The 15,407-nt window shown below is 34.0% G+C and overlaps 1 protein-coding gene across 50 annotated transcripts in view; it reads right to left on the bottom strand.

The window, feature by feature from the left end:
- LOC130901316 (microtubule-actin cross-linking factor 1) overlaps positions 1–15,407 on the bottom strand; it is a 289,073-nt gene that overhangs the window by 46,153 nt on the left and 227,513 nt on the right. For 41 of the 50 annotated variants that reach the window (XR_009060264.1, XM_057812591.1, XM_057812578.1 and 38 more), the window contains 2 exons: positions 6,181–15,049; positions 4–573 (listed from right to left, as the gene is read on the bottom strand). Coding sequence is in view for 49 of the 50 variants with exons in the window: in XM_057812591.1 (XP_057668574.1) it covers positions 4–573; positions 6,181–15,049 (9,439 nt within the window). In the remaining variant the exon portion in view is untranslated. The remainder of the gene's footprint in view (positions 1–3; positions 574–6,180; positions 15,050–15,407) is intronic. The other 9 variants (XM_057812616.1, XM_057812615.1, XM_057812618.1 and 6 more) reach the window with 2 other exon arrangements.

Genomic DNA, 15,407 nt, shown 5'->3' with positions numbered 1-15,407 from the left:
TACTTTGCTTTCGTCCACAAACTTCTGGGCAGACATAGTTATAAATCGTAAATCGGCTTGATGGGCTATAACATCGCTAACAAACTCTTTAGTACTGTCCGCACTAGAATCCAATCTATTCAAATCGCTCAAAGACCTTTCTTTATCTTCTAAAATTCTTCGAGCTTTACTCAACCAATCGGAGAATACTTTTAGTTCTCCCTTAAGTTTAGTCAATTCATCTCTAGCTGTCAATAATTTTCGTAAAAGTTTTTCTGTTCGATCCACTGCTTTATCGTAACGAGTTTTTAGATTACGACCGCTCTTTTCTAAACCCATTACCTCGCTTTTTGATAGAATATCACCTGCCGTAAGTACTAGTTGTCGAACTTGGTCTAGGCAGTGAGAAACTTGACCGGAATGTTGATCTAGGTCATCTTTAATTTGCTTAATAGTGTTAATTTGATTTCTCAATTCTTCTTCTACTTCGTGGATGACATCTTGTGTAGCGAGACGGTCTTCTATTTCGCTTATCCAACGAAGTAATTTCGACAGAGATTCATCGCATAGTTTGTATTTTTCTTCAACGGCTTGCTGCAAATATTATAAAATAACGCATTAGTTTCCTTTCAAATTATAGCACTTGAAGATTTATAGCATCTATTAACTATGGGTACATGATAATGAACTAACAATACTAGAAAAAAAATAGAATATATGGATTTCAAGAAATTTTTCTTTGTTCAATTTTATTTATGAATTGAATTAAAAATGGCAGTAACGTGATAGATTTTACTGGTAGTTTTTTTGTCCTCTTGGACTTCATGCACTTTAACAAAACCTGCTGGAATATAAGTTTCTTCTGAAGGATAAGTTTTAATGCAGTTAAAGTAGTGCAGGCGTACAAACACCGAGCTCTACCGGCTCTATGAGGACTCTAGCCTGATGACAGAAGTCAAGAGGGCCAAATGGCTAGATCACTTGGAATGTATGGCTGAAGAGAGGGGGGTGCACAAAGCGTACCGGTGATTGCTAGGGCACCCGCGCAAACGATGGCTGGATGATGTCGAAGAGGATCTTTGGGAGCTAGATGTGGGGTGGGGGTAGTGGAGACGCCACACGTTGAGCCATGATGACTAGAGGAATGTGGTGGACGAGGCCCAGACTCGTAGTGCCATGGATAGTAAACTAGTGCAGGTATTATAAGATATGATCATAAATTAAATTTCATTTTTAAATTCTATCAGGACAAAGCTAAATCTTCATAAATTCTCAACTTATGATCTTATGTCAACTAGAATATTACAAGAATTGAGTTTCGAAGCTTTAAAATATCTAACTTATATCCATAACACTTCGCTTACGACAGTACATTTCCCATCATAGTGGAAAGTAGCATAAATTATACTACTCCCTAAACCATGTAAGCCATTAGAAGATCTGCAGGCCTATGTAAAAGTCTGCTTCGTATGATAAGTAAAAAACTACTTGTCGAACAAATGCAACCAATCATTGACCAAAGAAATTTATCAATCATCAATTTGGATTTAGATGTGAACAAGCAACAATCCAAAAAGTTCATTGTGTACCTAGGAAAATAATCGAAGATTTAGGGAGTAGAAGAAATTTTGCTAAATCGTTCCCAGACATTCCCAGGAATAATAGTCTTTTCTTTAAAATCAGAAAATCTTTACTCATTTAACTATTATCAAAAATTGCTCCTTTTTGGTTAAATACCCCAATAAACAAACACCACTCCTCAAAATAAACTCGGGAGTATTGTTCTGGGGCCGCTACTTTTTCTCCTCTTCACGACTAATCTACTAAAGAGCAATGACATTTGGCAGGTACATTTGCAGGCGACACCGCCATATTAGCATCCCCCAAAGATCCTATTGTAGCATCAAATACATTACAGCTTCACCTCAAAAGGTAGAAAATTGAAGTCTGTTCAGGTACTTTTAACCTACCTTAAAGGCATATATGTAGGCATCCCTCTATATTAAGTGCTTAACCTGGAGGAAACATATCTTAATCAATCACAAACAATTGGGTTTGAAAACAAGGAAATAGAAAAGAATTGCAAGTCATAGTGTATTACAAGTTTTCATATACCCTCTTGATGAACTGTTGCCTGTAGATCGAACCTTGTAGTAACAGTTTCTTTCAGTCAGTCATCACAGTTGTATGACTTTCACTTGGTCTAAGGTTTCTTGTTTTTTGAAAACGAATTACACAGGTGGCGGAATTTTTAATAAACTTGGCCATTTGAAACAAGACCTACAATATGCATAAAACCGATAGTGAGCACGAAATAGCATGATACAGAGTCACTGCGGAACTGTGTCTACAGCACTTTGAATAATACTGGAAACGGAACTTACTTTATGAATATACCCTCGTATTTGCGTACCGGTGATAGTTTTAGAAAAATACTATCCAGTAAAACGTACATTGCGGTACTGCCATTTTTAAAACAAATGTAAGTAAGCAAACGTGAAGTATTGTAACCTAGAGAGTGAGGATGTACTAATTTTTTAATTAAATTATATTTCAAAAATCAGAATTTCATCAAACTTTTAGATATTAAAAACATAAACGTTTTCAACTAATAATTGTTACTAAGAGATATTTAGAACAATCTAAAGAATACACCAGAGACAATTTTTTTATATTATAAGGAAACAGTTGATTGAGAAATAAGTTATATAACAAACAATGTATAAACTCTGTATCTAAATATACACACTTTGTTTCTTAAAGTTCCCTTAAAGTTCCTAAATTGTGTCATTTGATCAACATATGAAACAGTGATAAAGTAAAATAAGTTTTTATTATTATTATTTGTGGTATTTTAATTAAAAAATTAGTTTTTTTCTAATGATTTTTGTACGTTCACAATGCAAATATATTTTTCGACGCAGCTTTGAAAATGATAAATAAAGAAAATTTTTGCAGCATTCAGCAGAGCTTAAACCCTAAACCTAACACATGCACTCACAACCACACACAGAACAGAAATTTGTTAGTTAAAAATAACAATAAATAAAATGGTGAATGTTACCTATGACGGAAAAAAACCTGTGAAAAAATTTCAAAACTGCAAAATTAAACAGTAAAAATAAATAATTGTACCATAGATATAAATAATCGTTTGTAAATATAATATTACCGATAATATAAAAAATAATAATTAATATCATAAAGTGATTTTTACATTAATTTTATTAATAAAATATTCAGTTGAGTGTAAATTAGTGATAACTATATTATTTGGTTTTAATGAAAAATTATATTAATGTACCTAACTATATTAATACCTGTACTCATTAATTAATTATGTGACAATTCATGATTTGATGATATCGAATTTTAGCATATAGCATATTTTTGAAATCTCAAATTGAAATATTTTGAAACTTGATAATGACAGAATGAAAATTTTTTGAAATTTCAAAAATATAATGTTAAGTAAAAACGAACACATAGAAGCCAATCCAGTATGTTATACGGTGTGCAATATGGCAGTCAATATGCCCTTTAAATGTTGTATGAAGAAGGGCCACCACACAAAAATGAAAAGCTCCGGAAGACTCGCAACTGCAAAAAAAATTATGAAATTGTCAGTAGTTTATTAGTAGGTAAGATGTATCAAAAACCTTTATTAGACTTTTTAATGGTAGTTTTAGTTGAATTATTTTTAGTCAGGTACTAGAATTCAATATTGTATTTTGTTTTTGTGTGAGAATGGTTTAAGCAAACTTTATTTTATATAATCTTTATTATTAATTTTTCACAACACAAGAAATAACAAAATGTTTCTGAAACAGATCTTTAAGATGAAAATAAATATGAGAAATCAAGAAAGTGTAAAAAATATCAGGAGTATAATTTGAAGAAAAGTTGCTGAAATTATATATTATAATGTGTATGGGTCCACAAGAATGGATTGAATACTCGATCCAAGGAATGGCTTAGTGAAAAAAATAAACAAGAAATATTTTTGTAGTTTATGTACTTCAAGATGGTATGCGGGATTTTCCCGGCAGTTTTTGGGCGCACATACCAAGATATTTTTACAAATTACACAAGAATAAATAAAATAAAAAAAAACGTTTCCGTCATGATGGAAAAATTTTAGCCCTCATCAAACACTTCAAATAGAATCCAATAACATTTACTGTCGAATACGTTAAAAAATTAATATCCGCGATGATGATAAAACATTTTTTTAATAACTTTTTTTACATTGTTTCGGCAATAGGAATCCACGCATACCGAGCTTAATTTATTCCTATACTTATGTTGTATTTATTTAAATAAAAATTTTTTGGTTTCGCTATGACGGAACTTTCAGCTCCCCGCCTATAATGAAACGCACTAGATACCATAATTTATAGCTCATTGAAATCAGTTTACTTTACTTTCGAAAAAAAAATCTGTTATCACACAAAATTTCAAATTTGGAATATATTACTTGCAGTTTTATTATCAAGTTGATGATTTATGGCCGCTTCACACTCGCACTCGAATAGTGCATGAATAGCAGCGCGAATCGTAGGTAAGATTGCCAACAGTCTACGATCGTATGCAATTCTTGTAATTTCCACACGGTAATAATTTTGAAGCAAAATCATGGTGCTACTGAGCGACCAGTCTTGTCGTGTTGACGCGCGCTTCGTGCCTGCGAGCCCTTTATCGCAGAAAAAAAGCGACAATTTTCGGGGAACGAGCCGCGAAACATATGCGGATTGGATCTACACTCATGCTTCGTAGGGAGTGCGGATGCGATTTTATCCTCAAACATGGAAAATTAACATTTTAATACTAGATAGAATTTTTCCAAATTTATATTAACATTCCGAATCCTTTGTTCTCCGAATTTTTAATCAACAAAACAGTTTTGTTTGAATAAGTATATGCCATTTCAATACTATGTCAAAATTGGTTAGTTTTGATCCTTGTTCTACGATGTAAACTTTTTATTCATAAGGCGATGAAGAATTCCGCGAAGTTATATATTGGAATTAATTTCCGAAAATGGTTTTTTGTTGTGTTGTCATCTGCCTGCAGTTCTCAATTACAAAAATACACTAAACTAAAATGAATTTTCATGTTTATGGAAAAAAAAAATGGATTTTACTCTAGTCCTGATAATAATATAGACCGCAACTTTTCGACTTCCACAGTCATTGGCAAATTCTGCCTTAAAGTTATTAAAAGCATTAAGACTTTTATATGTCTTCGCTTGATGATATGACAAATAACTTTTGGTTAACACTAATTAACTTAGTTTTTGGGAAGTCCACTGGGTTGATACTATGTCTGAATGACCAAAATAAACGGGTCTACATTGTTCAGACGGGTTATTTTTTGTTGGTATCTAATTTCAATTACCGGGCTCTCTGTCTCGAAATTCCTAAAATAAATACCAATATTGGAGTCTTGAAGCTATGCTTTACGCACATAAACAATTGTACATTACATTCAAATAAGTAAAATTATATGGTTGTTTATGTTATAAGGACTTTTTGAGGTTATGTTGTGATATAGTCTGTTAGGCAATCTACGCCAAAATGGCGACAGTGGGGCCAGGTTTATAAAACCTTTTGATAAATGACACGAGAACATGGCGGAATCTGAAAATATCATACGTAACATACTGTATTTTAACATTCACCAAATATCTCAGGCTAAGAATCATTGTCTAAATATTTAATAACGACTAGAGGAAAATTGAATAAATATATTCCTGACTTATTGGCATTATTATACCGTGAAACTTTTTGTTATTAATATTTGATAGTTTGAAAATAACTGTTTTCCATCTTATAAACAAATCGACTTGTTTGGGTTCAATTTAAATTTAGAATTTTTGTGTGATAGCATAACAATAAAAATCATTTAAATCAGTCGTAAACACTGAATATTATGAGATATATTCATTTACAATTTTAATTTTTATAGAGTAGTTTTATTTACTTAAAAACCAAGCTCACTATGTTGATAACTTTATTATTAACTAAAATTAAAATGAAAACTGTGATGAAAAATGAATGTAATTAAATGAATGACAAAAACTTGGGCCAGTCAATAAGCATTATCATGCAGGCCTAGTTAACTAATTGTTTAGCAAAAACATTTTGAAAGCTTGCAACTATCATAACCTAAACGTTTATGTATGATATTGAAAAAACTTACCCGTTGTTCTGCAGGTAATATCCAACCCTTCTCGACAGCTTTTGAAAAATCTATGTGTTTGTTTTCAACTTTATCAAATAATTTTCCTTCTATTGGATCTACTAATCCAGTTTCAATAGAATGTAAAATTGGTAGGAACGCACCAGTTTCCGTATCTTTAACAACGGTACTACTCGGGTCAATCAAGTTTGCCGTTAGGGCTTCACCAAGATTCAGTTTTTTTCTGTCTATTATATTAGTGGTAACAAACGGGTCAGTGAAATGGCCTGTGGTCGGATTGTAAATTCCGAACGTAATACACTCTATTAAAGTAAAACTTCTATTGGTTGTAATGAGTAAACCAGTATCCAATGCTGTTTGCAATGAGAACAATTTTGAAGTGCTGGTATCGAGTACACTTCCCTTTTCGGCTTCTATGAGGCCCTTTCTAAAACCTTCTGGAAGTTTTATCAATTTCTTTTTGTTTGAATCTTTTATTAGCGCGGTATCCGGATCAATAAAACCTAAGCTGATTGAATCTTTCAACGTGAGAAGTTCTTTGGAATGTGGATCGGTGAATTTCCCGGTGTTAACGTCTAATAAACCATTTTCAATAGCTTTAATAAACGATAAGGGTTCTTTTAAATAAATAATTATATTTTTATCGTAAGTACAACAAGCGGACTTTACTTTGCCGGTAGCGGGGTCGAATAAAACGATTTTATTGGTATCAAGTTGCTTTTCACGAATGGCGTCGATGACTGATTTAAATTTACCCGATTGCAAATCTTTAATAACCGCCACACTCGGATCGATAAGTTCGAATTTAATAGCTTCTTCTAAGGAACACTCTCTTGTTGGTTTCGGTGATGCGAGCGAATCAGAAATTGTCTTTTGAGAGAATTCTTCCATTAACGGTTTTTCCAAACTTATTAATAAACCTCTTTTGAATGCTTCATCTAGGTTGTAAGTCTTTTTAGATTTGGAATCTAAAACCCTACCTTTTTCAACATCAATATTATGTTCCTGTATACCTGCTATCAAGGATTTGACGCTGTTATTTGTTAAATCTTTTAGTCCTGTAGTTGAGGGATCTATAAAACCGACAGCTATAGCTTGTGAAAGATCGTAATATTCACCGGTGACAGGATCGATGAATTTTCCGGAATCGGGTCTGTACAAAAAGTTTTTGATCGCGTCTTCTAGGCTTAAGGGTGTATTGGCAGTAACAATGAGCCCTTTATTTTTTGCATCTACTAAATCAATAGTATTGCCATGAGGGAAAATGTATGTTCCGAATTCGTCGTTAACAATGTGGCTTTCTATAGCTTCCGGCAATTTTACGTATTTATTTAGTTTAGTATTTTTAATCAGAGACGTCTCCGGATTAATTAGTTCATTCTCGCAAGCATCTTTAAGGTTATATTTGCGTCCAGTTGCAGGATGTACGAAAACTTTCTCGTCCGGTATATATAGTTCCATTTCTAAAGCTTCGTACAAACCAAAGTTAGCTGTCTCTATGTCAATTATCAAACCCGAATTCAAAGCTGCGGATAATTTGATTATTTTACCAGTATTTGGATCCTTGAAGGTACCGTTACGTTTATCTATGATTCCTAACCTACAAGTATCTGTCAAGTTTAAGAATTTACCTGAATGTTTATCCAAATAACATAATAGTAATGGATTGATACTGAAATTTCGTATAGCTTCATGTAAAGTAATTCTTCTATCGGTATTAGGATCCAGTATTTTACCTGTATTCTCATCATAGAGGCCTTGGTGGATTGCTCTTTGTAATGACACAGCTGCTTTGTTATCAACCAAAATGCCTAAAGCAAAAGCTTTCTGTAAGGATACCTCGTAGGGTTCTCCTTTTGAAAAATCTTTAACCATTCCAGTATTACCGTCAACATAATTGTTATGAATAGCGTCAATTAGAGGTATTTTTCTCCATATTCCTATTCGAGTATCTTTAACACTGACCGACTCTGCGTCGATTAGATTAATTTCAATGGCTTCTATCAAAGTTATGTACTGACCAGTTTGCGGATCTAGGAATAATTGAGATTCTTCGTCGTAAATTCCTTTCGCTATTGCTTCACTTAACGGTACGGGTGGTCGTATTTCTACTAATAACCCTCGTTCGAAAGCTTCGCTGAAATCAACGGGTTCGTTATAGCTCATTAATATACCTTCGTTCGTATCAATAATTCCATCAAACATGGCTTGTTCAAACGTTACTATTTCTTCATCTATGGTTACTAAAGTAGATGAGACGTCAACATAGCCACGATTGATAGCGCTCGAAGCTTTAAGTCTTTCTTTATTCTTTGGATTGATAAATTTGCCAGTGTTTGGATCGTAGAATCCTTTAAAGACTGCTTCAGGCAGAGTGATTTGACTTTTATACGGAACTATAAAACCTCTATCGTAAGCTTCGTATAGATTAGCTTCGGTATTTGTTGATGGATCGAATGCGACACCTTTTATAGGGTCTATAAGTTTGAGGTTAATAGCTTCGTTCAAGGTAATGATATCTCCAGATCTTGGTTCTTTTATAGTTAGAACATTAGGATTCACGATACCTCCGTCTATAGCTTCAACTAGCGTTATATTAGCGTTGTTAATTGTAAACTGTCCGCTTTTTGGATCGTAAACTTTTTGCGCTAGAGTTTCTTGCAAAGACCATGGTAAAACGGTGCTTAGTATATATCCTCTGAGGTACGCTTGGTCTAAAGGCAATAATGGGCTTGTTAGTACTCCTTTTTCGGGATCTAGTAAGTTCGATTGAATAGCTTCTTTAATTTCAACGATACGTCCGCGTTTGTCATCTTTGATTCTGGTAGTTACTGGATCTATCAATTTGAATTCTATAGCTTTTTGTAAAGTGATTTCGTCACCGGTTATTGGATTTAAAATTAGTCCTGTTCGTGCTGAATAGTAGTTTTGAATTATAGCTTGTAATAAATTGAAAACTACAGGTTTCGTGCGAATCAGGTTCAATTCTAATGCTTGGTTTAGTGGTACTAAGTTTCCTGAAATAGTATCTCTCAGTTTACCTTCGGATGAATCAATTAAATTGTTTTTCAGGGCTTCATCTAGAGGAATGAATGTATTTGTTTTAGTGTCTTTTACTTCACTAATTTTATCGTCTATAATTTGACGATCCACCGCATCTGGTATAGATATATGTAATTTAGTTAAAGGATCATTAATTTTACAAGTATGTAAGTCATACATTCCCTTATGTATAACAGCTTGTAATGAAATAGGTCTTGGAATTGCTAGTACGTAACCTTTGAGGAATGCTTCGGGGAATAGCATAGTTCTTAGAGAAGCATTATTTATCACAAAACCTCTTTGTGGGTCCACTATCGATTTATCTACGGCTTCATAATAAGGAACTAGCTGCATCGTTCTAGGATCTCTGATAGTAACAGATTTTCCATCGACTATGTTAGAGGTGATAGCCTTTATCAGAGGTAATTCTTTATCATTTGTCTTCACGGAGACGTTAATTGGATCGAATTGTTCACTTTCTACAATTTCTTGAAGCGTTAAAGGTTGATATTTCTCTTTGGGTTTATCATTCACGTGAATGATCCATCTAAGTTTAACAGCTTCAAAGAATGGAACTTTTTTACCAGTTTTAGGATCAACCATGTAACCCGTGTGTTTATCAATTAGTCTTCTATTGAGAGCCTCATCTAATGGAATATAAATCGGTGGTTTTTTAGTTGAATCTTTGACTAGAATTGTTTCGGCATCGAATATTCCCAAACCATAAATTAATTCTTCGAAAGTTATGTGAGCGCCTGTTTGAGGATTAATAAATGTTCGTGTTCTTATATCGTAATATCCTAACTCTGCCATCATTTGAGAAGTCAAATGTTTCGAAATAATTAATACAGCAGTTTTCGAATCATCTACAAGTATGACTTCGTGATTTGTGATAATTTGTATATTATCCAAAGGACTCAGTTTGTTTTGCTCTAAGCCATCTTGTACTGTGAATGGCAATTCTTTATTATTGTATAAAATTCGGCATATTTTTGGTTCAATTTTGAATTGAGAAATGGCATCGCCAATAGGAAGTATCACTATTTTTTGAGGCATATCGATAGTAACAGTTACTTCCTCTCTAGTTACATCTTTAGATTCGTGATGATCAACCGGGACTGGTTTAAGGTTTTTCTGTGAGTAAATTTGCTCAGCTTGTTTTTCAGTTTTTTTCTTGTCCGCGTAGTTTTTCACTGCTTTAATAGCTGCTGCTCCTGCCAAAACAGGTGCTACTACGGGTAATGTCAATCCTCCCAAAACTGCTATTAAACCTTTCTTTGTAGCTTCTTTAAAATCTATTGACTTACCTGACTTTTCATCGATTACTTGTCCAGTTTTGGCGTCTAAAAGTCCTATTTTTACAGCTTGTTCTACAGTTATTGGTTTATTGGATGTTACATCGTATATTATCGAGTTAGGATCAATAATTTCCATTACTATGGCATCTTTGAAGGTGAGTTCTTTAGTTTCGTCATTCGGATCACGGAAAGTATTGGTTTTTTTATCGTAAAGAGTTTCGTATGCTTCCGCAATAGTTAAATCGGAAATTTTATTTGTACCAGTAACTTTTGGAATACCCTGAGGAACTGCCAATAATGTACCGTCTTGTAGAGCTTTTTCTATTGTCACTTGTTTACCAGATGCTGGGTCCAGAAAAATACCTGCATTCATATCAACTAAACCTTTATTCAAAGCATCTGAAAAACTCATTTTTATGTCTTTGACGATAGTCTTATTCTGAGTTTCGTTTACGTCTTTCACAATGCCTTGCTCAATAGCATCTGCCATTGAAATGATCTGGCCCGTTTCTATATTTTGTATTTCGTTTTTATTTAATATCGCGTATCCTGATAGCAGTTCTATCGTCTTGGTTGTAACCGTGTGGATGGTATTAACGGTTTCTGTTAATGTTGTTACAGGGGTGGAATGGCTGAATGATACTACGTGTATAGGTTCTTTAAGAACCAGCAAACCTTTTTCGACGGCTTCCGAAATTGGGTAAATTTCTCCAGTTTTGGGATCTTTAAATGTAGAATTTTTTGAATCGATCAAATTTGAATCTAAAGCATTTTCTATTTTAACAGAATTTGGACTAGAGGGAAAAGGTAATGTCATAATAAAATTGTCTTCAATAGCATCAACTAATGGAATGATTTCGTTTGTAAGAGGGTGGATTATTTCTTTCTTTTCAGTATCCACTAGACCTCTTTTCACAGCTACAGGGAATGTCATACCTGCAGGAGGTAACTCAATTGGTCCAACAGGCGTTGTTTCATCAAATATTTTATCTTTCACAGCTTGTTGTAAGTCTTTTGTTCCAGAATTTGTTTCAACGGTAGATTTCTTGTCGTCTACCACACCTATTTCTAATGCTTTACCTAAAGTAACTTTATCGCCAGATTTTTCAATTAATGTACTCAAAGGATCAACAATATCACAGACAATAGCTTCACTAATACTTAAATGAGCACCTGTTTCGGGATGGACGATTTTGTGACTGTCTGGGTCTATTAAACCTTGTTTAACAAGTTCAGGGATTGACAGACTTCGATTTAAAGGCACTAAAAGTTCATTTGTACCATCCGGATCCAGAATACCTCGATCGATGGCTTCTCTTATGGTCAACAAATCACCTCTTTGCGGATCTACTATTTTACCTTGTTTACCGTCTAATTGGTGAGCTTCTATGGCTTCTTGTAATGTTAACGGTTCCCCGTTTGGAGAAATGAATAATTTCTTTTTATCCAATATTTGTGCCGTTTCCGAATCAATTATTCCAGCCGTAACGGCGTCTTTTGGTTTTACAATTTTCCTTCTCAGTTTTTGCAAAACCACTTTTTTCGCTTCTTTTTGCGGACTAAGTGATTGCGCTCTACCGATTTTAACACTATAAGTTGGTTCGATGGTTATTCTAGCGCGCGTTTTATCTGCCTCTGAAGGTCCGTCACTGTCATATAAACTAATAGTGGCAGTACTTAAAGTTTTTATTTTAGAAGGTTCTATTTGAGCCAAGCCCTGAGAAGGTATAACAACGTCTGAAGCTACCTGTTGAGTTGCACTGCTTTGTTTTTGCAATTTTTCTAGGGTAGCCTGATCTATCAGGCCTCGCTGTAGAGCTAATTCTGCCGATAATTGTTGACCCGTGTTGGGATCAGTTACGAAAAGATGTTTTACAATTTTTATCGTAGCTTTCGTTGCAACTACAGGAGCTCCAATAATAGCGAGCATACCTAGTTGGGCTGCATATTTTAAAGAAACTTCATTTCCACCGCTGTCTTTAATAGTACCTTTTTCTAAGTCAACGAGATTTTGTTCGATGGCTTGATTCATGGGAATGTATTGGTTTGTTGTAGGATCTTTAACGGTAACTTTTTCTAAAGGTATTTTATTTTGGTTTATGGCGGTGATTAGATCTGATGATTGGTTGCTATCTAAAAATGTAACATCGTGTGATTCGGGATCGTAGACTATGTTAGGTTCTATTCGAACAACTTTAACAGTAGTTATATTGTCATTAGATTCGTCCATTTCCATTTTTTCGTCGTCAATGGTAATTAATCCTTTTTGAATGGCTTGTTTCATGGTGATTTTTTCTGTGGGGGTAACATAGTGACCCATCGAATCTACAATTTTATTGTCTAGAGCTTTGGTTACAGGAATTTTATTTTTACTGATAGGATCTACGACACTTATCGAAGTTGGATCGATAAGTTTTAAATTAATACATTCTTGGAAACTAACTTGACGGTCGGTTCCTTCGATTAAGAACAAACCGTGTACAGGATCATATAAGTTTTGACTGATGGCATCTGATAGTGTCAAACCTTCAGGAGGCAATGCATAAATGTGTTTTTCGAACGATTTCTTTTCATTTGTAATAAAATCTGTTGTTATCGATTTATCGTTGACCACTTTGGTGGTTTGACTGGTAATTATTTTTTCTGAGCTTTCAGAGTCTGGAGCTAATTTTCCTTCGCTAATAGCTTGAACAATAGGAATGACTTCTTTGGTTTGAGGATCCGTATACGTTTGTTGTTCGTTATTTATTAAACCTAATCTTAAGGCTTCGGTGTAGGTAATAATTTCTTGTGTGACATCTTGACTAGTAACAGTAACATATCTTTGGACTAGAGTACGAGTAACTTTTGTAGAAACGTTTAAATTTAGTAAACTATTTAGCAAAGCGGCACCTTCAGGCGTTATAAAATGTTGAGCTATAGCTTCGTTTAAATAAATTACTTTACCAGTAGATGGATCCAATAAATTACCTGTTTTAGGATCTACGTACCCGCGAAATACCGCTTCTAATAAAGTTAATTCTTTTTCATTTTCGAATATTCCGATAGGGCGACTCAAATTTTCAAAAACCTCCGGTTTAACCTCGCCAGTTTGTGCGGCATCACAGAAAGGAAGAAGTTTTCCATTTTTCTTATTAACTAATAAGCTACCGTTTGATTTTTTGCTAATATAACCTTTAGTATTTGCTGCGTTGAAACTAATATGATCGGATTTATCGGGAGGTTGGAAACCGTCTACGTCGAATATAGATTTTTTTACTACAGATATGATATAACCTCTACTGACAGCTTCTTGTATCGACAACACTTCATTAGTGACAGAATTTCTGAATCTACTATCGTGTAAAATGATTCCTTCTTTTAGAGCTTCGTTAAGCGTTACGTACTCATTTGTTCGTAAATCTAAGATAGTTTTTAACGAATCTAAATCTAACACACCACGATTTGCCGCTTCGAGTAAAGTTAATTTAGTTTGATGCGTAGGAGATGAAATTAAACCGTCCGCGCCCATCAAATTATCATCAACGATTTCTTTAAGAGATTTAGGTTTAATGATCAATTGTCTACGTTTAGCTTCTAAAAATGATAATTTTTCGTGACCTAGAATATACTTTCCCAATTTAGGATTAATCAAATTTTTATCTAATGCTTGTATTATTGTTATTTTGTTATCGGATTTAGTATCGACTATTTCTCTCACGTCACCGTCTACTACATTACATTTAACTGCAGCATCGATTTGATATTTATTTCCGGTATTCCTATCCACAATCCAACCAGTTTTGTCATCTATTAAACCTTGAGTTATTGCGTCGGATAACGTGATAGCGCCCGTTTGCAATTTAACTTCCGTGTGTTCTAGAAGGTAACCTCTGTTATAAGCTTCCCTTAAATCTATTCTTTCCCCGCTTTCAAGAGTGTACGTTCCGGCATTAACATCAACTCTACCATCATCTATAGCTTGATTTATTGTCGTTGAATGAGTTACCTTTAATCTTTTTTCAGATGGATCCGAAAAACCGTGTTCTGCTTCGTAAATTTCTCGTTGAATAGCTTCTAAAAGTGTCAGGTCTCGGCCATTTTCAGTTATACCACAAGGACTTTGTAATCTCTTGGCTATAATAGAATGAACATTTCCTACTCTCTGCGCTTCGTTTATGGAGAGTTGCGTCCCGTTCGTAGATACCACCACTTTACCCGATCTTACATCAAGGATACGTTCCGCTATGGCTTCTCTAATAGTCAATTTTTCACCTGTGTAAGGATTCAAAATGCCTTCTATGTCGTTGATATCATCTGTGCTTATACCTTCATTTACCTTGTGTGTCTTTTTTAAAGATTTTATTTCGTTAAATTGCACAGAAGTTACCCAAGATTCCGGTCCTTGTATAATATGGGTAAGGGTAGTGTGTTTGTCGGGAGGTCTGCCGTTTGTTATGTTATCTGTATCATCCCGTAGCCTTCCGTCTCTTTGATCATCTGAAGATTTTAATGAGGTACCGTTTTCTGTTCTTGTTGTTTGAATGAACCTATTATACAAACGATAATCGGTTTATAGATGTTTATGAAACATTTATAAATGTAAAAACGTATAGAAAAAACTTTAGACAAAAGTAAGTAGCTCTGCTAAGAAGATTTCAATAACCATGCATTATATAGGAATTCAGATACAATTTCTCAGTTTAATCTAATGTATATTTAATGAATTACTCTGGAAGGTTACTAATCAAAGTCAGAAATTCTTTGCCTACTTTAAAAAATAGAAACACACACAACTAAAAGGAAAGCAGTATCAATGTTAAAATTTCCGTATTCCGTTCGAGACGACACTAGGATCCTAATTACTTTGTTAAATTTTGTTTTTGATAGTTTTTGATATGGAAATAT

Source organism: Diorhabda carinulata, chromosome X, assembly GCF_026250575.1.
Source record: "Diorhabda carinulata isolate Delta chromosome X, icDioCari1.1, whole genome shotgun sequence".
NCBI lineage: Eukaryota > Metazoa > Arthropoda > Insecta > Coleoptera > Chrysomelidae > Diorhabda > Diorhabda carinulata.
This window is presented reverse-complemented; position numbering and strand designations above follow the sequence as displayed.